Source organism: Lepus europaeus, chromosome 10, assembly GCF_033115175.1.
Source record: "Lepus europaeus isolate LE1 chromosome 10, mLepTim1.pri, whole genome shotgun sequence".
NCBI lineage: Eukaryota > Metazoa > Chordata > Mammalia > Lagomorpha > Leporidae > Lepus > Lepus europaeus.
In genome coordinates, this window is record NC_084836.1 from 6,375,453 (window position 1) to 6,403,009 (window position 27,557).

A 27,557-nucleotide genomic window follows, 5' to 3' on the forward strand; every position below is an offset into this window, starting at 1 on the left:
AAAAAATTTATTGCACTTAATTAACAGATGTTAAAGGAGCCCTGGGGGCTTTGCCGTGGAAACCAGGAGCTCCTCGGCCCTTGGTGGGCCCCGAGTGGTGCACCACCCAGCATGCAGAGGCCTGCCCTCCCGGCCCCACACCGTGCCCGGCCTTGGGCAGGACTGTGGGAGCTGCTGACGCTCCGTGCCTCCCCCAGCCTCAGGAGCCAGATGAAGGCGAAGCAAGAGTGACCCAGGCCCTCCACAAGGCCATCCGCCCGGAGAGCTCGCTCTCCTCCAAGCGTCGTGTCTGCATCCTAGAGATATTTATTATGTGAATATTCTCGCAATGTGGCTGCCACAAAGCCGGAGCCGGGACGCTCGGGAGTGGCTGGCACTTCCCAGCCCGTCGTGAGCCTCTGGCGGGCCAAGCTCAGGTTGGCTTCTCATTTCTGAACACAGACGCCTTGGCTGGCTGTTGGCCCCGAGAGAGAGAAAAGGCTCAGGACGGAGTCGAGACTCCCACCTCCATGACAGAAGCTGAGCACTCGTGTGAGGCCTCAGAGCCGAGCCCAAGGGAAACAAGCTCACCTGAGCACTTTGTCCCCAAATGTCACCCTCTGTGGGCGTCCCCGTCCTGTCCCCCAAGCTCCTGACTCCAAGGGGCTTCTCACAGTCCGGCAGCTGCACGGACACGCTTTCCAAGGAAGTGCTTTGGGAAGGAGCCAGACCCCACTGCCTGGGGGGAGGAAAGGTGGGCGCCGTGCAGACAGGAGGCGGGACGAAAGGACACACACGGAGCCACTGTCCCACCATGGGATCAGAACGTGGACGCTCCCAGCGACTAAAGTGTCTATCCTTTAAAAAAAGTAAAACTGGAGAAACACAAACCATACACTTTCTAGCCAAAAAACAAACAACTTGAAAGCTCAAGGCTCTTTCACCAATATCCAAAGGAGAGCTGCCCTCCTGGTGAGTAGCCAGAGCAGGGGTGCCCGGGTGGGCGGTGGCCCAGGGCAGACACGGACATGCTGGGTGCAACTGCCCTGGGGTTACAACAGAGTGGAAAGTGTGTACACGGTGTTTCTAGAACCACAGAGGAAGAACCGGGGCCTGGCGGGAGGGGTGGCCTCCTTTGGCCTCAGGGACCCTTGTCAAGTCCCCTGGAGAAGTGGGTGTGCAGGTCCCCGGGGGCCTGGGCGTCCCCCTGGGATGTAGTCCACGGCCAGTGGGTGGCTTCCCTGGTCTTAACATCTGCTATGAAAAGTCTTCAGGGTCGGGGCTGCGACTGAGCCCCGACTTTAAATAAAGCCAGTGTTAGGTACGACACAGGGTGCCGTCTCCTCTTCACCACAGGCTGCCCGCCCTGAGCAAATAAACACCCCCGTGCAGGGTACCCCACTGACCCCAAGGAGCAGAGGGTCCACGGACTTCCTCGGTGAATCTTCTGTGCAGAGCAGGGTGGCTCCGACCAGACCCCAGGAGCAGCTGGGACGCAGAGGCCGCCACAGCTGTGTAACTCCCTCCGCGGCACAGCCAGGCTCGAGCGGGTGGCCCCGTCTCCTGACGGGGGGGACTCCAGTCCCGTGTAAATGTCCCAAGAGCCTGTTGTCCCGAGAGAGTGGTGCCATGTCCTCGATGATCCCTGACGAGGTGCCCTGCCCTGCTGCCACCCTCTGGGCAGTTCGCCCAGGATCCCCGAGGGAGACCCGGGGCTTCCTTGCCCTCCAGGTAGGCAGAGCAATAAAAAGGGGACTTCTCAAGAATCGCGGCCGCCCGGTGCCCACACGGAGGGCGGCGAGGCCGGGCCGCATCCTGGTCCAGGAAGTGAAGCCTCCTGCGGGGAGGGGCCTTCTTTTCTAAATGCGAGACTGTAGATGGGTTACTGGGTGGAAGGGACGGTAGGCCCAGAGGCCCCGTCTAGTGGGATAGACAGAGATTGAGGTGGCCTCCGAGAGAAGCCCTCCTCGCACAGGCTCGGGAGCCTCCACAGCAGGTGCATTGTGGGGCAAGCCCATTGCTGGGCCTGCAGACCACAGGCCACAGCCACGAGAGAAAAAGGGTCTGGGCTCCCTCCTGCTGCAGGCCCACAACCAAGCCCACCTCAGGCTGTGCAGGGACCCCCTCCTGTGGCTGCCACATGCCAACACTTCCACCTCCACGCAGTGCAGAGTGGCCGCGTCTCTCCAAGGCTCTTTGGGGATGGTGGGGTGCAAGCCCTGTGACCTGAGAAGACGTGAGGGTGACAGGATCACAGCTCACTCTGCAGACAGCCCTCAGCAGCCCGGGCCGGGAGCGTGGGGAGTCCAGGGAAGCCCGAGCACCCTGGCAAAGATCTGCTCTCCAGAGGTCCCTTCCGATTCAACCAGGACATCCAGGGACAGAGACCGAGGCCGCTCCCCGGCGACGTGGATCCTCTGTGCTCCAGCCAGAGGGAGGCCGGCCCCCGGGAAGGCCCGCGAGCGCCAGCTGTGTTATAAGGAAGCTGAGACGTGGATGCTCCGGGGGCAGGTGCGCCGCCACGCGCCCAGGACGAGTCCTAAGTCTCCACGCACGGGTGGGGTTCAGGGAGCCCCAGGCAGAGGTCTGAGGTGAGGCGGCGCCCCGCCCGGGGGAGGGGCACGGGTTACAAGGGCCCGTACTTGGTCTCATACTTGGACACGATGGTCTTGCACTTGCCCACCTCCTTGCGAAGCTCGGCCACCTCCGTGCGCAGCGCCGTGTTCTCCTTCTCCAGGAAGGCCGCCCGGATGGTGATCTGGTTTTCCTTCAGGCGCCGGGCGTCCCGGGACCGTTTTGCCGCCACGTTGTTTTTCTTGCGTCTCGTCCAGTACTTTTCATCCTGCGAGGAGGTCACCCCGTGGGTCTCGGATTTCCCCACCAGGGAATCCAGTCGTTCCCCTCCCGCAGCCCAGATTCTGCTCAGAGCTACGGCAGGGGGCGGGGGGGACACCGAGGGGCACTGCCCTTGCCGCCGGTGGGGGTGGGTGAGAGTCCTGGGCAGGTTCTGCGGGGAGCGCCGGAGCCCCCACTTGCTGGGAGTCTGCCGTGTGCTGCCCACGACAGCATCCCGCTGTGCGCAGGCCTGCACTGGGCTCCGGGCCCTGCAGCGCCAGCCCTCGCTCTGCAGCACTCAGACAGTGGGACCACGCGAGTCCCTGAACCTCTGTCTCAGGCCCCTGCTCCGCCGTGGGGACGCGACAGTAACTCCCTCCCAGTCATCGGAGGACGACACGAGTGGAGTGGCCGCGATGAGCTCCACCCGTGCGCCGCCATCGTCACCACAGCTCCCACGGTCTCGGACACCTCCTGAGAGACAGGCTCGGTCACAGGAGGCCACGTGGGCTTCGCACGCAGGCCGGCCTGACTCCCCGGCTCGGGCGAGAACGTCCTTCCTCTAAGCGTTTCATAGGAAAGCATGGAGACTACACAATTCTCCCTTCCCGCCGGTTCCCATGGAACCGGCAACCTGGAAGCTGCCTGCTCGTCCCTGGGGCAGCAAACCAGCAAACCGCCAAAGCAAGGGCGTGCGCAGCCCCAGCTCCTGCGCCCCAGCACGCTCCCGCCTAATGGCAGGGCCACAGCCAGGGGGCAGGACGCCCACACGGGGCAGTGGCCCCGTGTAACTCCCCGGAGTTTCTGTCTGCTCACCAGGCACCACCTGACTCTGTTTCTCCCTACCGGACGGTCACCAGCCGTGGCTCCCTGCCCTGAACTCACGGCCTCTACCTGCGGTCCACGGCGGGGACGGCTCCCCAGCAGACAGCAGCCCCCGCACTGCGCCCCACGTAGGAGGGGTGCCGGGTTACCTTCTGCTCGTCGGGCACGAAGACCTTCTTGGCCTTCTTGATCATGGGCTGGGGCTTCAGGTCCTCCTCGGCAAACTTGTGCTTCCGAGGGTTGAAGAGCTCTCCACCAGGCACGCTGGACAGGACCAGGTCAGCCGGGTCGGGATTGAAGTTCACGTCCACCTCCACGCAGTTGGGGTCGATGGGACTGGGCGTCTCCCTCTCCTTTTCCAGGGAAGATTCTGGAAGACACGGAAACAGGTGGTCCAGAGCAGCCCTCTGAACGGTAAGAACCAGGCCTCTGCGCACTCTCAAAGCTGCACCAACCACTGCCACTTGGGAAGAAAACCACAACCTCACCAGCCCTGGAGCCAGATCGGCACAGACGGCTCATGCCAACACAGGGACACAGAAACAACTGGCACGCACGGCTCACGCCAACAGCAGCCCTGGAGCCAGACCGGCACAGACGGCTCACGCCAACAATAGCCCTGGAGCCAGACCGGCACAGACGGCTCACGCCAACAATAGCCCTGGAGCCAGACCGGCACAGACCTCTCACGCCAACAGGGACACAGAAACAATCCTCTCCGTAAGGAACAGGATGCTCACAAGGAAACAGAGGCCCTCGAAAAAGACACCATTTTCCAACTGTTTTCTTCTCCCAGAGATGTTAAGCAAAACATTAAATCATTATGCCCTCAACTTCCTGTGGTTTCAAGTTCTCAACTAATGAGTAACAGCTGAGTCTCTCTATGAACTATAGTGGCCGGCGACCTTGACTAAGTAACTGAAACGGGCTCCACCTTTGAGTCCCTGGGGCGCACGCAGTCTGCGGCCACTCTGACGAAGGCTGGGTGTGAACCCCATCTGTCAGAGGAGGCCACCAAGGCTCAGAGAAACGAGCCGGCCTCCTCGGGCCACGCAGACAGTAAGTGGCTGAATGAAATTCCCATCCTCGGTCTGGCTGACTCTGCCTCCCGCCCCTCCCAGCTCCACCTCCACTTCACGGTGCACGGACGCTGGAGTACAGCCACCTCCAGTCCAAAGGCTGTGCGATTTACAAGAATAAACATCATCTTTTAATTCATGTTTAGAAGACTTGTTTATGTGTTTTTTAGAGAGGAAGAGATGGAGGGAGAGAGAAAAGAAAACCTTCATCCACTTTTTCTTTTTTGACGGGCAGAGTGGACAGTGAGAGAGAGAAACAGAGAGAAAGGTCTTCCTTTGCCGTTGGTTCACCCCCCAATGGTCACTGCAGCCAGCGCACTGCGCCGATCCGAAGCCAGGAGCCAGGTGCTTCTCCTGGTCTCCCATGGGGTGCAGGGCCCAAGGACTTGGGCCATCCTCCACTGCACTCCCGGGCCACAGCAGAGAGCTGGACTGGAAGAGGAGCAACCGGGACAGGATCTGGCGCCCTGACCAGGACTAGAACCCGGGGTGCCAACGCCACAGGCGGAGGATGAGCTACGGCGGCACCAGCCCATCCACTTTTTCACTCTGCCAATGGCCACAAGAGCCAGGAACTCACTCTGGGTCTCCCACGCAGGTGGATGGGATCCAAGCATCCACGCCCTGGTCTGCTGCCTCCCAGGAGCATCAGCAGACAGCAGGAGTGGAAGTGAGCAGCCAAGACTCAAACTGGTGCTCCGACGTGGGACGCTGGTGTTCCCAGTGTGGCGTACACACCGCACCACAATGCCCGCCCCAAGGCTTGTGTGTCACTAAAGATAAGAGTTTTACTTGAAAGAATAACGTACCTTTGGACTACTTGTCCAAGGCTACTGCTAAGAGTATACGAAATAATTCAGTTAACAAGTGTTTATGGAACACCTTCTCCAAGCCAGTCACGGTTTCATGGAATGTTATCTGGTGGAGAAGGCTGACATTATACAAGGTAAACAAAAATATCTATAAAAGTCTTCGACGCCATGGGCATATCCGGGAGAACATTCTAGAAAAAGTGAGCCCGAGGCAGGTGCCCGGCTGGTATGTTCGAGGGGCCAGTGTGCGTGAACAAGAGGGGTGACAGAACAGGTCTGAACCACAGAGAGCAGTGGTCTCAACAGAGAGGCATTCTGCTCTGTGGGGACATGTGGTCACGTGCGGCCTGAACAGTGCCCCGAAACGCTCAGGTCAGACCCCCCTCCGCCCCCACCCCCAGATGTGTCTGGTCTGAGGCCGCTGTGCGGGGAAGAGGCGTGCGTGATCAGACTGAGGGCGTCATGCACATAATCCACGGTACGCTCTGGACGGGCTAGGCACACAGAGGTCTGAGTGTTGAAGGAGTGAATGTCCAGGGAGCACTGTGGGCACTGGAAGCAAATGGGGCCTGTCAAGCCCTGTACCGGCAAGACCAACGGCCAGGGCACGCATCACCCTGGGGCAGGTGTTTGAGCTCCCGCTCCTGATTCCATTTTCTCGCATGCAGGCCCTGGGAGGCGGTGGTGATGAATCAGGTAACTGGGTCCCTAACCACCCGGGAGATCTGGATTGAGTTCCAGGTCCTGGCTTCAGCCTAGGCCCAGTCTCAGTTGTTGTGGGCATTTGGAGAGCAACCTGGTGGACAGGACCTTTCTAAACGCAGCAGAAACCAAATGCTAAGATGTGGCTACTTTTCAGGGACAGGACAAGAGAAAGCCCCAGGAAACAGAAGGGGACAATTCACAAGAAGCACAGAAAAATTGGTTTAGAGGCAACGGTTTTGAGGAATCCTCCTTCCCAGAGGGTACTTCTGTGAACAAATTCTAGCAATGACAACAAGACCTTAAAGTGACTCTGCGGGGGGGAGAGGGAAGTCGGAGGCCCGGTGGCCGTCTGCTGGAAGCATCACCGGACCCACCAGCACCAACACTGCCAACGCTAACACCGAACCCTGGTGGTGGAGGAGCCGCTCTCCACTGCAGGCAGTCACCTACAAACGCTGAGTGTGCCCGCACCCGGTGACCAGCCATTCCACCCCCAGGTAAATGCCCAAGTACTGACAGCAGCGCCAGTCAGAACCCGAACTAGCAACGCCCCAAATGCTCTTCAGCTGCAGAATGGAGACGGCACAGGCACAGGCGCAGGCGTGGCACTAGTCGGCAGCTGTGTGCGACGTAACACAGTCTCAGAGAGAAGCTGGAAACCAAAGGATATGCTACTTACGTCTTTTCTACAGAAGGAGCTGCCACGTTAGGAGGAATTCTACTTTCATTCCTATCATGTGTGCAACTCTTCAGTGTATGAGGGGTCTTCAAAAAGGTTACGGGAGGAACCGGTGGTGTGGCGTAGTGGGTAAAGCCACCACGGTGATGCCAGCATCCCACATGGGCACCAGTTCCAGCCCTGGCTGCTCCACTTCCAATCCAGTTCCCTACTAATGCACCTGGGAAAGCAGCAGATGGCCTATGTGCTTGGGCCCCTGCACCTACATGGGAGCCCTGGAAGCTCCTGGCTCCTGGTTTTGGCCTGGCGCAGCCACAGCCATTGTGGCTACTTGGGGAGTGAACCAGCAGGTGGAGGCTCTCTAACTCTGAATGTCAAATAAATGTTTTTTAAAAATATACCAAAAAGGGGGGGGGGGGCGGCGGCTATGGGAGCTGGCATTTGGTGTAGTACTGAAGACGACACTTGGGCTGCCTGCAGGCCACACTGGAGCGCCCGGGTTCACGTTCCAGCTGTTCCCAGTTCCAGCTGTCTGCTAATGCACGCCCTGGGGGCAGCAGGTAAAGGTCGAGTAGCTGGGTCCTTACCCATGTGGGAGACCTGGATTAGGCTCTAGACTCCTGGCTTTGGCGTGGCCCAGTTGTAGCTCAGCCCTAGCTGTTGTGGGCATTTGGGGTGTGAACCAGTGGAATGGAAATCTCTGTCTTCTGTCTCTCTCTGCCTTTCAAAAAAAAAAAAAAAAGTTCATGAAATCACATACTAGGGAAAAACTATGCATGGATTTCAAAAAAAATTTTGCATCAAACTGTTTCCTGTTTTTGTTTTTTTAAGATTTATTTGAAAGACAGAATGACAGAGAGATTCCATCTACTGGTTCACTCCCCCAAATGCCCACAATAGCCAGATCTGGGCAAGGAGCCAGGAACTCTATCCAGGTCTCCAGCATGGGTGGCAGGGGCCCAAGGACATGCGGCATCTTCCTCTCTTCCCCAGGACCATTAGCAGGGAGCTGGATCAGAAGTGGAGCAGCCGGGACTTGAAGTGGCGGCACCATACGGGATGCCAGCATCACAGACGGTGGCTTTACCCACTAAGCCATAGCACTGCCCCTCTTCCCAAACTTATTAACTACTTCCCATTAATTGTTTGAGGCTGACTCATAAACTTTACAATATCTGTATTATTATTATTATTATTATTTTTTGACAGGCAGAGTGGACAGTGAGAGAGAGAGACAGAGAGAAAGGTCTTCCTTTTGCCGTTGGTTCACCCTCCAATGGTCGCCGCGGTTGGCGCGCTGCGGCCGGCACACCGCGCTGATCCAATGGCAGGAGCCAGGTGCTTCTCCTGGTCTCCCATGGGGTGCAGGGCCCAAGCACTTGAGCCATCCTCCACTGCACTCCCTAGCCACAGCAGAGAGCTGGCCTGGAAGAGGGGCAACCGGGACAGGATCGGTGCCCCGACCGGGACTAGAACCCGGTGTGCCGGCGCTGCAAGGCGGAGGATTAGCCTAGTGAGCCACAGCGCCGGCCACAATATCTGTATTATAATTTTTCTTCCGGGGGCTGGCACTATGGCACAGTAGGTTGATCTTCCACCTGCGGTGCCAACATTCCATACAGGTGCCAGTTCTAGTCCCAGCTGCTCCACTTCCGAACCAGCTCTCTGCTGTGGCCTAGGAAAGCAATGGAATATGGCCTAAGCGCTTGGGCCCCTGCACCCACATGGGAGACCTGGAGAAAGCTCCTGGCTCCTGGCTTCAAATCAGCCCAGCTCTGGCTGTTGTGGCCATTTGAGGAGTGAACCAGCAGATGGAAGACCTTTCTCTTTGTCTCTCCCTCTGTCTATAACTCTGCCTCTCAAATAAATAAATACTAAAATTTTTTTTCTTTCAAGATTTTAAAGTTAGAGAGAAAGAAAGAGAAAGGGATCTTCCATCTGCTGGTTTACTCCCCAGATGGCTTCAATGGCTGAGGCTGGGCCGGACCAAAGCCAGGAGCCCAGAATTCCATCTGGGTCTCCCGGGTGGGTGCAGCAGCCCAAGCACTTGGACCATCTTCCACTGCTTTCCTAGGCACATTAGCAGGGAGCTGGATTGGAAGAGGAACAGTGGGGACTTGAACCAGGGCCCATGTGGGATGCAGGCATGGCAGGTGGCAGCTTAGCCTGTGGTGCCATGATGCCAGCCTCAAAAGAATACTTTATGTCTGTTAAACTGTTTTGTTGGTGTGAAGAGGTTTATAATGTACACACTACTTTAAAATTGTATTTACTTATCTGAAAGCCAGAGAGGCACTGACAATAAACAGCTCACTCACCTGCTGGCTCACTCCCCAAACATCTGCGAAAGCTGGGGTTGGGCCAGGCTGAAGCCAGGAGCTGGGAACACAACCTGAGCCTCCCACACAGGTGGCAGGAACCCAGCTACCTGAGTCATCACCTGCTGCCGCCCAGAAGGTGGCACCTGGAGCAGAGCTGGGGGCACTCGAAGTCCAGGCCCTAACAGGATGCTGCTGTCCTGAGCGGCATCTTGGCTGCCAGACCCGATGTCTGCGTCCCTACCCCGATTTCTACGTGTCCTCTGACTCTAGCTGGACGTTTACGAGCATATAATTAGGTTACAATTATTAAAAATAAGAGCCAGTGCTGTGGTGTAGCAGGTAAAGCCACCGCCTGCGGTGCCAGCATCCCATATGGGTGCCTGCTCAAATCCCGGCTGCTCCACTTCCGACCCAGCTGTCTGCTGTGGCCTGGGAAAGCAGTGGAGGATGGCCCAGGTCCTTGGGCCCTGCACCCCATGGGAGACCAGGAGAAGCACCTGGCTCCTGGCTTCGGATCAGCACAATGCGCTGGCTGCAGCGGCCACTGGAGGGTGAACCAATGGCAAAAGGAAGACCTTTCTCTCTGTTTCTCTCTCTCACTGTCCACTCTGCCTGTCAAAAAAAAAAAAAAAAAAAAAAAGCAAAATACTTGGAAAATGTTAAAAAAAAAAAAGTTTAACTGTAAGCACAACTAATCCTTGGTGATGATATAAGAAAGATGGTAACATGGGGAGCAGAGGCTGTGCAGCGTCACAAGCACTTCAGGGACAACAGCAGTGCTCCAGATCCTGACCGGTGACGATGCTTTCACTTTGGGGGGACTCGCTGGGCTCTGCGCTGAGGACATACACACCTGAGTAAGAGCACGCCACGAAAATGGTTTACGTAGACACGAAGTCGGGGCGGGCACGCGGCCTCGTGGGGAAGACGCCCGTGCTCCGCGTCACAGTATCTGAGTTTGATTTCCGCTCCAGCTCCTGGTCAGCTAACGCAGACCCTGGGAGGCAGCAGTGTTGGCTCAAGTGACTGGGCTTCTGTCACCCATGTGGGAGACCTGGAAGTAGTTCCCAGCTCCTACCTTCAGCTTGGCCCAGTCCTGGTCACTATGGGCATTTAGGGAGTGAACCAACAGATGGGATCTGTCTGTCTCTCTCACCTCCACCTCTCAGATAAATCAAAAAACAAAAAACCCACTGGCTTCAAATGGGAGTTCTGTCAGAATCAGCTGTCGTCTCTCATCTAACCAGCTTTCAGAGAAAGGGTGAGGTGCAGAGAGACACGTTAAAGGGATGTAGCCAGCAAAATCCAACCCTTGAGAAACCCTGCAGGGCAAATGATTTGGTTTCACAACAAATGAACTGCAGGGGCCTGCTGCGGCACAGAGGGTTAAGCCGCTGCCTGCGAGCCGGTGTCCCAGCTAGGCGCCGGTTGTGTCCTGGCTGCTTCACTTCCAGTGCAGCTGCTAACGGCCTGCGAGAAGCAGCACAAGATGGCCCACGGCTTGGGCCCCAGCCCCCCACGGGAGACCCAGCTAAGGCTTAAGCTCCTGACTCCTGGCTTTGGCCTGGCCCAGCGCCGGCTGTCACAGCCATCTGGGGAGCCAACCAGCGGATGGAAGATTTCCCCACCTTCCCCGACTTTGAAAATAAATAATCTGGGAAAAAAACACACAAATAAATCTCAAAGAAAGAAACAAGGAGAGGGGAGCCTACAGACCGAACAGATGTTCCCACCAGGTGCACCGCAAGCCTTGTTTGGATCCTGATTCAAAGAAACAAACTAATTTCTTGAAAAACTTTTAAAACTCCCGCTTCAGTTATATATGCAATCTTCATGACATGATAAACGATCTCCAGTTTTATTGAAAAAAACTGGTTATGGGCTGGCGCTGTGGCTTAATAGGCTAATCCTCCGCCTTGCGGCGCTGGCACACTGGGTTCTAGTCCCGGTCGGGGCGCCGGATTCTATCCCGCTTGCCCCTCTTCCAGGCCAGCTCTCTGCTATGGCCCGGGAAGGCAGTGGAGGATGGCTCAAGTGCTTGGGTCCTGCACCCGCATGGGAGACCAGGAGAAGCACCTGGCTCCTGGCTTCGGATCAGCACAATGCACTGGCTGCAGCGACCATTGGAGGGTGAACCAATGGCAAAAAGGAAGACCTTTCTCTCTATCTTTCTCTCTCACTGTCCACTCTGCCTGTCAAAAAAAAAAACAAAAAAAAAACTGGTTATGAATTAGGAATTGTTGAAAGTGGTAATGGCTAACACGGAAGTTCATTCTAGTTTTTTTTTAACTTATTTTATTTATTTATTTATTTATTTATTATTTTTGACAAGCAGAGTGGACAGTGAGAGAGAGACAGAGAGAAAGGTCTTCCTTTTGCCGTTGGTTCACCCTCCAATGGCCGCCGCGGTAGCACGCTGCAGCCGGCGCACTGCGCTGATCCGAAGCCAGGAGCCAGGTGCTTCTCCTGGTCTCCCATGGGGTGCAGGGCCCAAGCACTTGGGCCATCCTCCACTGCCTTCCCGGGCCACAGCAGAGAGCTGGCCTGGAAGAGGGGCAACCGGGACAGGATCGGTGTCCCGACCGGGACTAGAACCCGGTGTGCCGGCGCCGCAAGGCGGAGGATTAGCCTAGTGAGCCGCAGCGCCAGCCCTGTCTAGTTTTTAATCAATTAAAAAAACTTATTCAACAGACAGCGTGTCAGGGAGGGAGAGACAGAGATCTCCCATTCACCGATTCTCCAAACGCCCACAACAGCCAGGGGTGGGCCAGGCTGAAGCCAGGAGAGGCACGTGGGTGCCTCAGGTGGCGGCAGGGATCCAATCTCGGGCCGACACTGCCGCCCCCAGCTGCACCAGCAGGACGCTGGTCTGGAGGCAGAGCGGGGACTCGAGCCTGGTGCCGCAGTAAGCGAGCTGGGCCTCTCAAGTGGTGGCTTAACCCACTGCACCACAGTGCCACCCTGAGTAGTCTCATTATTCTGCTTGAAAACTTTTCCAGAATAAAGAGTTAAAAAAGCACAGGCTAGGAGGATTTCCTGGGCGAGACATCCACCTGCCTGCCCTGAGCCCGCAGTTCCGCAGAGCCCCCGGAACAGGAGCTGCGTCACCTCTGGTGGGGTCGTGTCCAGGGGCACGAGAGCAGACCGCCCCTCACAGGTAGAACAGGCAGAGAAGGGACAGTGAGGCGGGCCCTGGAGCTGCCGCCTGTAGGAACGTCTCTGCGCCTCTGGCTGGCAGCACCTGGCTGTGCAGCTGCACGGCCTGGATTCCATGGCCACTGCCTCCCGGCTGCGTGACCCTGGGCAAATTACTTAACCCCAGCTTCCCTGCCTGTGACGCAGGGTGACGGTCGTCAGCCCCTAGAGTTCGTGGGAGGGTTCTGTGTCTGTCTGGCGTGGAGCGAGCGCTAACTGAACGTGAGTGGCAGGAGTACCCTCACCACTATCACTGCCCGAGCTTCCCGGCCGTCTGTGGCACAGCACACGTCGGGGTACAAGAGCGGTGCTGAGAAACGCAGACCGGGACCGCGGGGCCTTCGTCCTGCGGCACACCCCACCGGCCGGGCTCGCAGACCAGGACGGCGGGGCCTTCGTCCTGCGGCACACCCCACCGGCCGGGTTCGCAGACCGGGACGGCGGGGCCTTCGTCCTGCGGCACACCCCACCGGCCGGGCTCGCAGACCGGGACCGCGGGGCCTTCGTCCTGCGGCACACCCCACCGGCCGGGCTCGCAGACCAGGACGGCGGGGCCTTCGTCCTGCGGCACACCCCACTGGCCGGGCTCGCTCCGCCGCCCCGACTCCTGCGGCGAGGGAGCCGACAGGAAGGCCCGGCAGCGTGGGCCGTGGAGCCCCACCACGACCTCCCGACAGGGCAGGTGGCCCTGCCCGGAGGCCTCCACCCACCTGTGCTGGACACGGTCTCAGAGGGCTGGAAGAGGGCAGTGGAGGAGGACGGTGGGGACGCCGTGGAGGAGCTGGCCGACTCCTTCCCCTCCAGCTCGGCCACCGGCAGCAGCAGGTTCTGGGCCAGGTGGGTGGGGCTGGCGGGGATGCCGTTCTCCAGCAGGAACTCGTCCAGGTCCATGTACTCCAGGTGGAAAGACTCGCCGTCGTACGGGATGGTCTTGTCCCAGATGGGCGGCATGAGGGAGGCCGAGACGGCCATGGTGCTGGCGGCCGCCGCCTCGTCCTCCTCCAGCTTCTCTTTCCCCTTTTCCTTGTCTGCAGACACAAAACCTGGGGTGAGACACCACACAGACAGCACCCCAGTCCCAGGAGGCGGCCCAGCCTTCTCGGAGTGCTGGCTCCAGCCCAGGCAAGTCAAGAGCCCACTCTGTTCGTGGGGGCCTCTCTGGAGACGGCACTGGACCTCCTCCAGGCCTGGCTTCCCAGAAAGCTCACCACCACCAGGCCGGACGGGGTCCCCGGGTCGGTGCAGGACGGGCTGTGGGGCCAGCACCTGCAGGAGGCTCATCTCAGTGTGAGGAGCGGAGAGCCTCAGGCCGACAGCTCTGGCGTTCTCTCCTGCTCCCTCCAGCCCTGCGTGTCCACCCTGACCCACGGCAGGGCTGAACCCAGCTCTGCCACCCACGTGCTGCGTGACGTCTGAGCTCAGCCACGCTGCTTCACTCCTCTGGGTCTCAGTGTCTCCTACCGTCACCGAACACTCTGCCTGCTCGGGTCCGTACTAGAGGTCCTACACACGCTAGCATTCACCGCCACTGTGAGCTCTGAGGACACAGCAGAGACTGGGGTGCTTCCTTTCCACAGCTCAGGGGTCAACAGAGGGGCGGGCAGGCAGTGCTCGTGGACTCTGAACACTGGATGTGCAGGCAGTCACTGGAGGGCTGCTAGGTGGAGAGCGCCTGGAGCTTTCTTGTCAGAGCAGCCATTCAGAGACCCGTATCCCTGAAGGAGCAGGACACACCGCGGGCAGTGTCCTGGGAGGAAGGTGTGGGACGGCTCCCATTCAAAGCCAAACTAATCAACCAGTGGAGGCTACAACCCATCTAATTACCATGGCCAAAACATTCAGCACGTGGATATCCAAGCGAGGACAACCAAGGGAGAAAACAAACAGAGATGTGATGACAGAGAGGAGGCTGGGAGGGAATCGAAATGACAAGGATGCTACTCAGGGAAGCGGGAGATAAAATCATGACGAGTGCATGATGGGTTTTCAAAATCCAGGAAGACAACTTTTTTTTTTTTTTTTTTTGGACAGGCAAGGCAGAGTGGACAGTGAGAGAGAGACAGAGAGAAAGGTCTTCCTTTGCCGTTGGTTCACCCCCCAATGGCCGCTGTGGCCGGCGCATCACACTGATCTGAAGCCAGGAGCCAGGTGCTTATCCTGGTCTCCCATGCAGGTGCAGGGCCCAAGCACTTGGGCCATCCTCCACTGCCTTCCCGGGCCATAGCAGAGAGCTGGCCTGGAAGAGGGGCAACCGGGACAGAATCCGGCGCCCCGACCGGGTTCTAGAACCCGGTGTGCTGGCGCCACAAGGTGGAGGATTAGCCTGTTGAGCCACAGCGCCGGCCAGGAAGACAACTTTGAACTCAGGATTCGGAAGTGAGGAGAAACCAGACATGACTGTGTCGGAAACAAACCAGCCACCCCTGGACTCCGACACCACAGACGAGGCACAAGAACAGCCTATCGGCCCAGTGAAGACGGACACGCCCAGGGAATTGGGAAGGTGGAGATTTTTCACAAACAGAACCTGGGCATGGCTTCTTGTATGAATTAACTTCAATTTCTGCAACTGTCCCTGGCACCAGGCTTTGGCTGACGACCAACTAGGAAGCCAGGGAGCCAAGCCTCGGTGGGCTGGGCCGGCCAGATGGCGTCCCGGTCTCCTCCCCTGAGATCCAGGCTCCACGTTCTGTTCAGAGACCATGCGACCCATGTCGGGTGGGGCCACTGAGATCAAAGAGGGGAGGAGAAAGAAAAGCCACCAAACTGAAAGACAAGCAGTAAGTCCGGAGTTGGCCTGCTCAAAACAATTCAGGGCAACTGAAATCGGTGATTTAAACTGGAAGAGAGAAGCCACTCGTCTATCACGCACGTCACAGGACTTGACACCAGTGGTGGCCAGAGGGATGTAGTAAAAAGAGGACCAGACCGGGAGTCACATGTGACCTTGAGAAGGCACCTTCCCCTCTCCAGGCCTCGAGTCTCCTCTGGGCAGGGGGGATGCTACCCCACGGGCCGCTGTGGAAGTTACATGAAGTCAGGTTACGACCAAGCGCTCCAAGAGTGCCGTGGTCGCTCATCACGCGGGAACCTCAGGCAGGAACCTGCCCCTGCGCACCCCTGTCCCTGCAGCCTGCCTTAGCCCCAGACCTGGGGTGAACATCACCTTAAAAATTAAAGGGTTTATGCACATAAGGTCCCAAAGCAGGAGGAAAAAAACCTGGCCTCACCTTCTGTACTGAAGCTATTTATAACCCAACAGTGACAGCCACAGTGATGGGAGCCTCAGAATGTGGAGACATTCTTAAGAGAAAAATTAATTCCCCAGGATAGGCGACTCACAGAAGGCCTGCCCCCTCCCAAGTCCCTACATTATACTGATGGCTCCCGGACTGGAGGGATGTCATGGTGCACCTAAGACCCACAATAGGTGGCACTCCTGCACCCCATCCCCAGGGCAAAAAAACAAGGCCAAACCTGCTTCCCACATGTGCCCTGGGCAGTGAGATGAAGCCCGGCCCTGCCACTGTGGCCCCAGCAGGTGAACGGCTCCAGGGGCCTACCTCAGAGGCGCATCCCCGCCTCGCCTCGCCCAAGCCTTCCCCGTGCACCTCTCACTGCACCTCGGCAGCAGCCCGGGTACACGTGTCCAGAGAAGCTCTAGGGAGCACCCATCCCTGGGGATGCTCCACACCCAGGAGCGGGGCAGGCGGCATACCTGCCACCCCGGACCCGCCCTCCTCCAACTTCGGGGCGGACTTTGCAATCACGGGGGTGGCAGGCACACGGAATGCTCCTTAAAATGCAGACTCCCACCCCAGGAGCCGCAGCCTGGGTGGGGCCCAGGAACCGGCATTCCAAGCAAGCAACCCCGGGTGAGATGGATGCAGGCGGCTCCAGGGGAGGCGCCCCGGGGGCGTCACGTAAGCGGCCGCTTCCGACCCCACCAGCCCACCAGCCTCCTCGCGCCCCCACCCCAAGCTCCCCCGCCCGCCTCGGCCCCGCCAACCCCCTCCGCTTCGCTCGCCCCCGGCCCCCTCTCCCCAAGACCCTGCCTAGGCCTCCAGGCTCCTCGTCATCCCCGGCCCCATCCCCCTCCGCTGGACCACTTCACCCTGACCTCCGACCCCAGCCCCGCCCTCAGGAGGCCCCGCCCCTGCAGAAGTCCCGCCCCCAGGACGCGCGGACCCCCCCCCTCACCAAGGCGCGCCTCGCGCGGGGGGTTCTCCATCAGCTTCTTCAGCACCAGCGGGAAGGAGCCCGGCAGGCCCCGTTCCCCAGCTGCGCGCCCCGGCCCCGGGCCCGGGCCCGGCCCCGCCTGCGGCTCCACAGGCGGCTTCTTTCCGCCGCCCGCGTCGGACATCGTGCCCCGCGCTCCGCTCGCGCGCCGCGCCTCCCCCGCCCGCCCCCCGAGATGGGCCGGAGCCGTGCGACCCGCCGCAGCTGCCGACCCGGGCGGCGACTGCGCAGGCGCGCAACAGCACCCCCGCCTCCCTCCATCCCTACCCCGCCTGCGGACCGACTCCGGCGGATTAATTATTCATGAGGCCAGGCCGGCGTCCCCGGACGGCGGCTCCGGATTGGCCAATCCCGCGAGAAGGGCGGGCGCGGCTTCTCGGGCTGCGATTGGCTAGGCAGCCAGGGTGAGCGCGACACGTGCGGGGCCAGGTGAGGAGCCCCCGCCCCTGCGCTCCCTGATTGGCGCTTGCCGGAGTCTCTGTCCTAGGCCTCTCTCGGCCGCAGCCCCTTCCCCTGCTCAGAACACCCAGAGCAGCGCGGCCGCAGCCCCGTCCCGCGGGTCCCCGCCTCAGCCGGAGGGGGCCGGGGTGGGGCGCGGTCGGGCCGGCCCCCCACGGGTCACGTGGAGGCGCGGCAGGGCCCAGCCGCGGGGAAGGGGGAGAAGGCGCGGAGGCAGCCAATGGCGGCCGGGGGCGGGGCCCGGCCCGTGCACGAGGCGCCGCACGTGCGGGGCTGCGGCGGGGCGGGAAAGGGAAGAGGAAGGGCGGGGCGGCCTCGCTCGCCGGACTCTGCCCGGGGCCGTGGGGCTGGGCCGCGAGGCCTAGGCCGCGCTCCGCCTCCCGCCGCGGCCCCGGGGCTGGCGGAGGGCCGGGCGGCCGCGGAGGCCGGTGTCGGGTTGCCTGGCGACCCCGGCTGTGTCCCTGTGGGCGGCGGCGGCGGCGGCCCGGAGGCCCGGCCTGAGGCGGGCCGGATCTCTCCCACTTACTAGCCCGTGACCTTGAGCAAGTCCAGTGGCTCCACCTGGGCTGTGTCCTTGGCCACTCCGTTACGAGCTTGGGCTAGATAACCCCTGCCGGCCTCATCGGCTCTGAAATTCGCTTCTTGCCTACGAATTTCCCTTTTCCTAGGGCAAAACAAAAACAAAACCTCTTTTACACAGAGTGCCGAGCCCACGGCGCCTCTCTGCAAATACGAACACTCCCCGAGGGGAGACGGGGAGACCCGCCGTCTGTGGGGGCGCACACGGAGCTGGGGGGCTGACCGGAACTCCTGACTCGCCGGCCCTGGCTGCGTTGGCCTGAGCCCCTGTCGCGGCTCAGGGGGCGCAGAATGGCAGCCGTGGGCTCCCCGGGGTGTGTGCCCGCCGGCTGGCTGGACGCTGTCAAGCGGGCACAATCCGAATTTCGCGGGAAGTGGAGGCGGAAGAAGGCGGGTGGCGGGCTGTGGCACGGCAGGTCAAGCCGCCGCCTGCAAGGCGGGCCTCGCATCCCAGCACAGGTGGAGTCCCCGCTGCTCCCTGCGAATGCACCTTGGAAGGCAGTGGAAGGTGGCCCACGCGCTTGGGCCCCTGCACCCGCGTGGGAGACCTGATGAACTCCGGGCTCTGGCCTGGTGCGCCCCGGCTGTGGCTGCCAACAGGGGGAGTGAACCCGCCGTTGGACCTTTCTGTTTGCCCCTCTCAGTGTGCCTTTCAAATACACTGAGCCTGGGAAGCTGGACATTTGACGGACTTTGATAGGCGGTAGGGACAGGACGACTGAACCGGACCCCAGAGCTCAAGTTCTTCCTGCCACACTCTCACACTTCATCCTTTTCTGGGTCTGTTACCTCCTGCGGTAGCAACGGGAGATGGGTAGGACGGGTTCTACCTTAGGGGTTCCTGTGAGCCAGTGCACGTAAACACTCAATTGCAAAGCTGCAACAAACGGTCGATTTTGTGATTTTACTAAAACTGTGATGGGTACAAATCCCTTGGTTGGCGTAGGGGTTACCCCAGAGACGAACACAGTACCTGGGTCCCTTTGCATTTAGTGGGAAGAGTAAGCTGTCCGGAAAGAGCCTGTGTGTTGTGGAATTGTTGTTAGTGGGGAGATATCTTTAGGGGAAAGTAGCCTAGAGATTTTTAGAAACAAGTTTCAAAGGGCACTCCCAGGAAATTGATTTAAGCAGTACACGAAGCTGCTAGCCGCAGAGGGGCTCGCTAGGTTGGAGTGGGACATGTGTTTCTGTGGCTAACGGTGTTACTGAGTGAGGAAAACTCTTCTCAAGGTATCAGAGGCGGATAAATGATTAACGGTGCAGTGGAAAGTTAGGACATTTGTTCCTGACAGAGGTGGGATGTAGGAAGTACAGATTGAGATGTTCTTTCTTTAGCAATAGTTATGCAAAATGGATAATGCCTACTCCGCTGTGCCAGGAGCTAGGCTGCCAGGCCTGTGCTTCCTCTGAGAGTGTACCGCCTTGTGCTGACGCCCTGCAAAGGGGAGGTTTCCCCAGGATAGCCGGAGGGCACCTGGCGTGTCCCAAATGCGGCAGGAGCATCGCAGGCATGTGTGCTCTTGTGCGAGCTGGGAGGCTGGCCATGTGGCTGGCCTGCAGCGCCTGCCATTTCTGGTCTCTTGTTCACTCGCCACAGCGGCCTCCCCTGCCTCCATCCACTGTCGGGGTTGGGGGAATAACAGGGCGACCTCAACAACAGCAGAAGTGTTACGAGAAGTAATCAGCTAACTTGTGTGGCTGGTTAGCCCCACACAGAAACTCGGTAAGCATATGTCCTCACACATGCATGAAGCAGCACTTGGGTGCTCTGTAGCAATAGGTGTGCCGAGCAGCGGCCTCTGGAGGGAAGTGGGGTCCTAGGGCACGGTGTCCCTGTGGGCTCGGGGGCAGGCGTCCCCAGGGTCTCCCCTCAGCCACTGACCAGCTCCGGGCCTTGGGCCTCGGATGGTGGACAGCCCTGCCTCTCAGAATGGCTGTGTGGATCCTCTGCAATAAGCAACGTCAAGTGTATGCCCAGAGCAGTGAGTGGCGTGACGTGGGTGGCACTCAGGCTGTGTTGGGCTAGGGGTCGAGTTGTTTTGGGGATGAGGACAAGGCTGGGGACCTGCAGATGGGTTACGGAATCTAAGCGAGAACCGGAATAGGATGTGCAGTGTCCACATTCCTGAGCTGGACTCTACTGTTCCAGACCCCTCCTGGAAAACTTAATTCAGTCTAGCAAATGCACAGAAAAGATTTTCATTAACCCATCGTGCCAATTTGGATCATTATTATTATTCGAATTCCAGCATGGGAGTCTTTGACCAGACACCTCCCAGGATCTCGTCGGCCAGCTCTTCAGCACCCAGTAGGACTGAAAAGTGGGCCCTGAGCCCGGGATGTGTGAGGGCGGGACGGCGCTGAGCTCGGCACGGCCCGGTTTCTGTGTCCTTTGCCAGTTCCGCACGCAGGAGAGCACAGTGCTTTGCTGAGGAGAGGAGCTCAGTAAACGTTTGTTGGCAGTGCTGGTAGGAGGTTAACAAAGCCTTTCACAGCCAAGTCACGTGCATTCGGAGCGGTGCTAGTGTTAAATAGCAGCCATTGTGTTTGATTCGCAACTGGACCTGCGGCGCAGCCCCACACCTGCCCTGCCTGCCAGCCCACATACCTGTGGCTGCATAGTTCTGGGCTCTCTGCTTTGTACCTTGGTCTCGGTGTGTTCTGGGGCAAAGTGGTGGGTGGAGGCTCTTCCCTAATCCCTGCCCATCTCTTCAGGACTCTCAGGAGTACCGGAGTCCTGGTTGGCTTGCGTTTTATGTGTGCCCAGCGTTCAGATGACGCGCGGAGCTACTCTGCTGGTACCGTTTCCAGGGGGGGAGGCCTCACCTGTAGCTCCTGTGGTGTCTCGACAGCCACGGCCCCTCCAGCTGAAGCCGTGCTGGGGGTACAGTGGGAGGCTGGGTGTGATTCCCACTTCAGCTGCTTCCTAACTGTGTGACCTTGGGCAAGTTACTTAACCTCTCTGTGCCCGAGTGCCAGACTTAAAGCAGTCCACGCACAGGACAGCACCTGGCACACAGCAAGCGCTCGATTAAAGTTAACTCTTCCGCAGTTCCCTCTGGGTTGTTCGTTCCTCCCCTCCTGCCCCTTCCTCGGATAGTGGGGGTGGGTGGCCCTCCCACCCCGTTATGACCCTCGAGGCCCTGCAGGCTGTTGCCTTCCTGGGGCTGTCCCCCTTGCTCCGCTCCTGGAGCCACGGTGGCCTTCCATTGCTCAGACACGCGGAGTCTGTCCTGCCCAGGGGAGGGCCTTGGCGGGAGTAACGGCTCCTTCCTCGCCTTCCCGGCCTTGGCTCTGACCCCTGACTGCAGTCCCGTGCTGGGTGTGTGGGGCCTTCAGCCGCGCGCTAACACGGGCTCAGGAAGCAAAGGAGGAATGATCGGCTGACTGAGAGGCGCTGCTGCCCTGGGACATGGTTTTGAGCAGCAGGGAATCCTGTGGGTACACACATGCCCGGAGGCGGAAGGCGCAGGGTTGGCCCCTTGGGCAGCTGTGTGGCCTTGCCCTCTCTAAGCACCCTTCTCTCCCGGGTAGGGCAGACATCACACCTCCCTTGTCACACCATGGCAGTGGTGCAGGAGCACAGAGCACAGGTCCCAGCGCCAGCAGGAGAGACCGCAGCTGTTGGGATCAGGAATCCTTCCTTCCACAGCCCCGCTTTGGGTCAGGCCCCGTGCAGAGCCTGCTAGAAGAGGCACTCCTGGGGCTGGCGCTGTGGCGCAGCGGGTTAACACCCTGGCCTGAAGCACCGACACCCATATGGGTGCCGGTTCGAGACCCAGCTGCTCCCGATCCAGCTCTCTGCTATGGCCTGGGAAAGCAGTAGAAGATGGCCCAAGTCCTTGGGTCCCTGCACCTGCGTGGGAGACCCAGAAGAAGCTCCTGGCTCCTGGCTTCGGATTGGCGCAGCTCCGGCCATTGCAGCCATTTGGGGAGTGAACCAGCGGATGGAAGACCTCTCTCTCTCTCTGCCTCTCCTCTCTCTGTGTAACTCTGACTTTCAAATAAATAAATAAATCTTTAAAAAAAAAAACAAAGAAGAAGAAGAAGAGGCACCCCTGGATGCCACCCTCCGCCTGGCACTTGGTGAGAATGAGTGTCTCGCATTTCTGTGACTGGGGTGGGGGCCCCTAAAGTGGGAGGGAGGAGGGGGCCCCCACATACCGGCCCTGAGGTTAGCCAGCCATTGGAGTCAATTTCTCGCTCAAAGACTGCGAAGACACCACTTGGAAGGCAGTGGTGAGGGTTAAACCAGCTGACATCCAGCACACACAAAGCCCCCTCCCCCTTCCTCCTGCCCCAGGCTGTGAGGCGGGCACACGCGCCTCTGCCAAGCCCAGGCGGCACCGAGTCCATCCTGAGCACCACCGTCCCAAGCCCCTTCCTCCTGCCCCCACAGCCCTGCGGAGATCCCGGGCTCTCCTGTGCAGGGCCCGCGGCACCGCACCCCCAGGAGCCACAGTGAGGCCGTCCTGCCCACAGTGACATCCGGTTCTCTGGGTGGCGGGAAGCTGGGAGGAGGGCCAGAGTGCGAGCGCGATGGGGGCGGAGGGAGCCCGGTGCCACACTCTTTGCCTTTCCCAGAGGAAACAGCCCGCACTTCGCAGTTTGCAAACACTCACGTGGGGTAACTCATTTCATCCTGGCGGCCTTCTCCCTCGCCTCTTTACAGACTGGGGACAGCGGGCCAAGTCAAGGAGACCTGAGCAGTGGGGTTAGAAGCCTCCCTGCTGGGCCGGGTGCTTCCGGTCTAGGAGCGCCCCAGGCGGGAACCCCGTGTGCCCAATGCAAAGCCAGGGCCTCCTTCACAGCTCCTGTCAAGGATGGGGATGGGGGCGCCTCTGAGCACAGGCAAGGCCCCAGAGTGGGGGGGGGGGGGGTGAGGGCAGGAGGTGTGTGAGGCTGAGAGACAGTGCCGTCTTCCCGGAAATAGGCTGGAGAAGGAAGAAGTATGAGGGAGCGAGCAGCCTGGAGCAGGCTCGCCTGGTGGAGAATCCATGAGACAGAAGGTGGGAGCAGAGCCAGGAAGCATAGTCTTTAGGGCATAGAGGAGAAACTGAGGCAGGGGTGGCATCCAGGCCCACTCTTGCTGAATGTGCACCTCTGGCCACAGTGAGGGTTGCCGGGCAGCCCCAGGAGTTTCGGGTCCAGTGAGGACTGGCATTGTGGCACAGCAGGGTAAGCCATTGCCTGCAAGGCCAGCATCCCATATGGGTGCTGATTTGAGTCCCAGCTGCTCCACTTTTGATCAGCTCCTTGCTAATGGCCTGGGAAGGCAGCAGAAGATAGCCCAAGTCTTTGGGTCCCTGTACTCACGTGGGAGACCCCGAAGAAGCTCCTGGCTCCTGGCTTTGGCCTGGCCCAGCCCCAGCCACTGCAGCCATTTGGGGAGTGAAGCAGCAGATGGAGGATCTCTCTCTCTCTTTAACTGCCTTTCAAATAAATAAATCCAGGAGCGGCGAGAGGGAGAGCGGCCGGGAGCAGGTCTCAGGGAGTATCTTTCAACCAGAAAATGGAGTGGGGGACTGCAGACAGAGCAGTCTCATGAGAGCACACCTGGGGTTTCTCACGCTCTGCCTGCCTTCCGCGGAGGTTCCCCCCCTCTGGAGTCAGGGTAGCCCTGCACGTGACCTCACCATGTCACAGGTGCAGCCACTGGGCTGGCACACCACAAGAAAGTGGGGGGCTTGTGACCCGTCCCCCAAGCACACACCTGCCCCCTTTCACAGGGAAGCAGAGAGCTAGAGATCCTGACGGCCTTCCCGGTCTCTCTGCCCGGAGGTCCGGAGCCACGGTGGTGGGCAGTGGGGAGAGGAGCTGCTGCGACCAGACCTCCTGAAGCACTGGCTACGCGACTGTGTCAGATTCCAGTTCTGCGTGGTGGGTGTAAGGTGCAGCTTTGCAGGTAGACGTCTATTTTTATCCACATATGGAGGGTGTGGGGCTTTGGGAAGCAGCGAATGCAAGTAGTGTGCAGGGGCCTTCCTGTCTGCTGTGGCACGTCAGCCCAGGGGGCTCCTAACGTGCAGTGAGATGCCACATGAAGTGACAGGAGGTGACCTGAGACTCTGGCCCACGCCCGCCTTACGGGACTAACTAATCCTTAGCTAGAGCTGCCAGCTCTTGGCAGGGCTCTGCCTGAAACCTTGGGCAAGTCCCGTAAGTGCTGCGCCCTGCCTGGGAGGGTTGGGGACTTTTCAGCTGTCACAAGGCTCTGCAGACCAGCTGGGAGCCTGTGGCCAGCAGCTGCCACCCCACCACAGAGGCCTGGTTATCCTGACCGAGGAGCAACGTCCTGAGTTGCTCCCGAGAACCTTTCCTTGCTCAGCTGGGACCTGGCCCTGCAGTGCAGTGGGACACGCTGGGGCACCTGGGTAGGGCAGGACCAGGACCTAGAAGGGACTCCCCCATCTCAGCTCTCAGAAATTCTTCCAGCCTGGCCTCTTGCAGGCGTGGGCAAAAAAAGCCAACAGTGGCCTGGCTGTGGGTGTGGACTCCATCTGGGAGCTGAGCTGCAGGGGGCTTCCCTGAGGGGTGGGCTTCTCTGGTGAGCAGCAGGGGTCCTAGATTCTAGGAGGCGAGGGAGCTCTGTGATGCCCACCTGGAGGGTGGCCTGGGCCCAAAGCTCCATGGAGGACCCTGTTGGGACCCAACCCTGACTCCTGCGCCTCCTCCCTCCCACAGGGGCTCCTGAAGAGCAGAGCCGGTGGCCTGCCCTTTCGCGCTTTTACAAAACAAGCCCCGGAGCTGAAGAGAGGTCAAGGGTCAAGGGCAGGGGGCAGGGGGGAGTCTCTTCTCTGGCTGCAAAGTTTTAAGAGTAGGCAGAGAGAGTCCTGGGGAAGGAAGTCCTGAGGGGTCGCCCAGGACCACCTATGGATGAGACGTGGCAGGGGTTAGCACAACAGGATGAGGGAGAGGCCTGAGAGAGGGGCCCCGAGGGGACACCTGGGCCCCTGGGTGACCTCGGGCAGCAGAGGCTGGGCTCCCCTGAAGGCGGTGAGGAGGGGGGGTGAGTGCTGACATCTTGGAGCAGAAGCATTTATCGCGAGGAAGCACCCCGGGCAGGTGGCCCCCAACTCTTGCTATAACTGTTTGGGGCACCTGGGCTTCCCAGGAAGATACCTGGTGCTGGCTGCCTAGCTACCCCTCGGTCCACGCCCTCCTCCGCCCGCTGCCTCGCCCCGTGTTTGCCATGGTATCCTAGGAACGCGGGGTTTCAAGCCGTGTGGCCCTGTTACATAACAGCTTCCACCCCGTGCGTGAGTTCAGCCCCAGCGCAGGAGCTGGGAGCCACAGCAGGCAAGCTTCTCTCCAGACTCCCAGGCCCCTGCTGCCCACACCTGCCGGTTGTGCCACTGCTCCACCTGCCCCCCCGTGCCGGGGGTGGGGGTGGGCAGGGAGAGCTTCAGAAGCAGGCAGTCCAGCTGTATCTTATTCTGTCCTTGTCCCAAGTACAGCACCCGTCAGTGGCTGCACACTGGTCGTAGCTCCCCAAGGCTAGCAGGCCCTGGGGGCAGCCTCAGAGTTGGTGTGGCGCCCCCACACCCCCCGAGTCCCTTTCCGCACCGTGGCCCAGCCTTCTGCCCCAGATGAGACCACGGACAGACCCCTGCCAGGGACACCCCCCACCCCAGCTGGGGATGCTCGTCCTGACACTGTGCCTGTGGTTGCTCCCGCCCCTTGGACACCTGGGCAGCCAGCCAGCGCAGACCACCTGCGCTCCTACCTGTCCTCTTCTCTGGCCACGGCAGAGAGTGCTCCAGCAGGGACTTGAGGACCTCAGGCATGTCCATGGCAGGGGCCACTCCGATCCGGTCACAGCTCGCCATGGCCCGGCAGGAGGTGCTTGCTCCGGGAGTTTGGAAGCAGCTGGAGAGGCAGGGGCTGGCCTGGGAGCCGCAGGCTAGGGAGGCAGGCGGGGTGGGAGCCTGAGGCAGCCAATGGGCAGCACCGGCCCCGGCCCGCCCGTCCACCCCCGGCTCGGCCACCTGCCAGCTCCGGCTGCAGCCAGGCCTTCCCTTCCCGCTGCTTGGCTGGGCGGACCTGGCCCTGCGCCAGCTGCAGCACGTGGAGCCACCGCGCCAATCCTCTGACAGAGAACCCGGCCTGTTATCTAACTTTGCGAAGGGAAATTCTCCCCAGGCTGGGAGCCATAACCAGGGCTGCCAGATGAGAACGGTGAGCACAGCTCCACGCCCACAGTGAGCAGGCTCCGCACAGGGTGGAGGGGCCCTGGCAGCCCAGGCATGGCAGAGAGCAGGGCACACCACGGAACCCATCCTGGGCTGGGGCCTGGGGCTCCAGGGAGGACAGAGGAGGGCTGGCAAGACAGGCAGCTCAGCACAAAAGATCCTCTTCGTGTTGCTGTGTGCAGGGGCACTAATGGGCACTGTGCAGTCACCCAAGGGCTTGTAAGCCCCGAGGGGTCGTGGCGTGCTTTGATGCTGGTGTGTGTGTGTGTATGTCGTACACACGTGCACTGCAATGCACGGGAGTACACGTGTGGCATGTGTCACTGGGGCTATCTGCCATCTGCAGAGCCGGAAGCCTGTTCTCCAAAGGCGAGTGCAGAAGACCTGCAGCCTGGAGCTCTTCGGTGTTCTGGGGAGAAGGGGGAAGAGGCAGGTGCCCGGCAGAGGCGTGCTGGGAGTGGGGCACCAGGCTTGTCCTGGATGCGGCATACCTCATCTACTGGCCATTTGCTGGAGTCCGCTCCTTTGCCCTCCTGCCAGCACTCTGTCTGGCCTCTGTGGGCCCCAGGCCACCTGGGCATGTGGGTGAAGTCAGGGCTCTGTTTCCATCCACCTGAGACCAACATCAGAGTGAAGCCAGACTTGGCAGGGGACACCAGGTCCTGGATGCTGCCAGACACTGATGTGGAATCTTGGACAAGCCGAGCCGAGCTTCTGGTGCCAGTTCCCAAACTGCTGAGAGCAGTGACCTCGGAGGCCCCCTTCAGCTCGCGCTCCGGCTCAGCGGCTCTGGGCTGCGTGTGATAAGCACAGGTTTTTCTGCTGTAGCTGATTCCTATGCAGTTCTTTGCTGCTGCCCAGAATTCCAATTTGCTCAGAATCAAAAACACTCCAAGACTCCCTCCAGCCTCTCCCCTTCCTGACAGGCCTAGCGTATCCTCTCCGTGCCCTCCTTCCCTCCCAAATGATCCTCCCCATATTATGGTCTTTTTTCAAATAATTAAAAATTAATATTTTTAACCTTTGACTAAAAAAACCAGTATATGGCTCAACGCTCAAAAGTTTTGATAAAGTACATACTTCAGAGACATCATTTTTATCCCTGCCCCCATAACAAATTTATTTCTTTGTTTTTAAAAAGATTCTATTTTAGAGGCCAGGGTTGCGGCATAGCAGGCAAAGCCTCTGGCTGTGATATGGGCATCCCATGTGGGTGTCAGTTTGAGTCCCAGCTGCTCCACTTCCCAGCCAGCTCCCTGCTAATGTGCCTGGGAAAGAAGTGGAATATAGCTCAAGTGCTTGGGTCCCTGCCATTCATGTGGGAGACCTGGAAGAAGCTCCTGGCTTCAGCCTAGCCCAGCCCCAGACATTGTGGCCATCTGGGGAGTGAACTAGCAGATGGATGACCTCTGTCTCTCCCTCCCTCCCTCTCTCTCTCTAACTTTGCCTTTCAAATAAATAAACAAATCTTTTCAAAAAATGCTGTCCTTAAAAAATATTTTATTTGACAGAGTGAGAGAGCGATTTTTCATCTGCTGGTTTACTCCCTCAAATGCCTGTAATAGCTAGAGCTGGGCCAGGCCAAAGCCAGAAGCCTGGAACTCCGTCTGGGTCTCCCAGGTGGTGACGGGGCCTAAGTACTCAGGCCGTCTTCTGCT

The 27,557-nt window shown here is 59.6% G+C and overlaps 1 protein-coding gene across 2 annotated transcripts; it reads right to left on the reverse strand.

Annotated features, from left to right (window-relative positions):
* On the reverse strand, nt 1-25,580 carry TEF (TEF transcription factor, PAR bZIP family member). 2 transcript variants are annotated; one of them, XM_062202782.1, is made up of 4 exons: nt 25,434-25,580; nt 13,141-13,458; nt 3,789-4,009; nt 1-2,821 (listed from the first exon to the last, which is right to left on the reverse strand). In XM_062202782.1, exons 1-4 carry the CDS (start codon nt 25,534-25,536, stop codon nt 2,606-2,608), a joined length of 858 nt encoding a protein of 285 aa, XP_062058766.1. In that variant the 5' UTR covers nt 25,537-25,580; the 3' UTR covers nt 1-2,605. The 2 variants fall into 2 exon arrangements, with proteins under 2 accessions (XP_062058766.1, XP_062058767.1); XM_062202783.1 differs by lacking the exon at nt 25,434-25,580 and adding an exon at nt 16,631-16,793.
* Nucleotides 25,581-27,557: the final 1,977 nt, after the last annotated feature.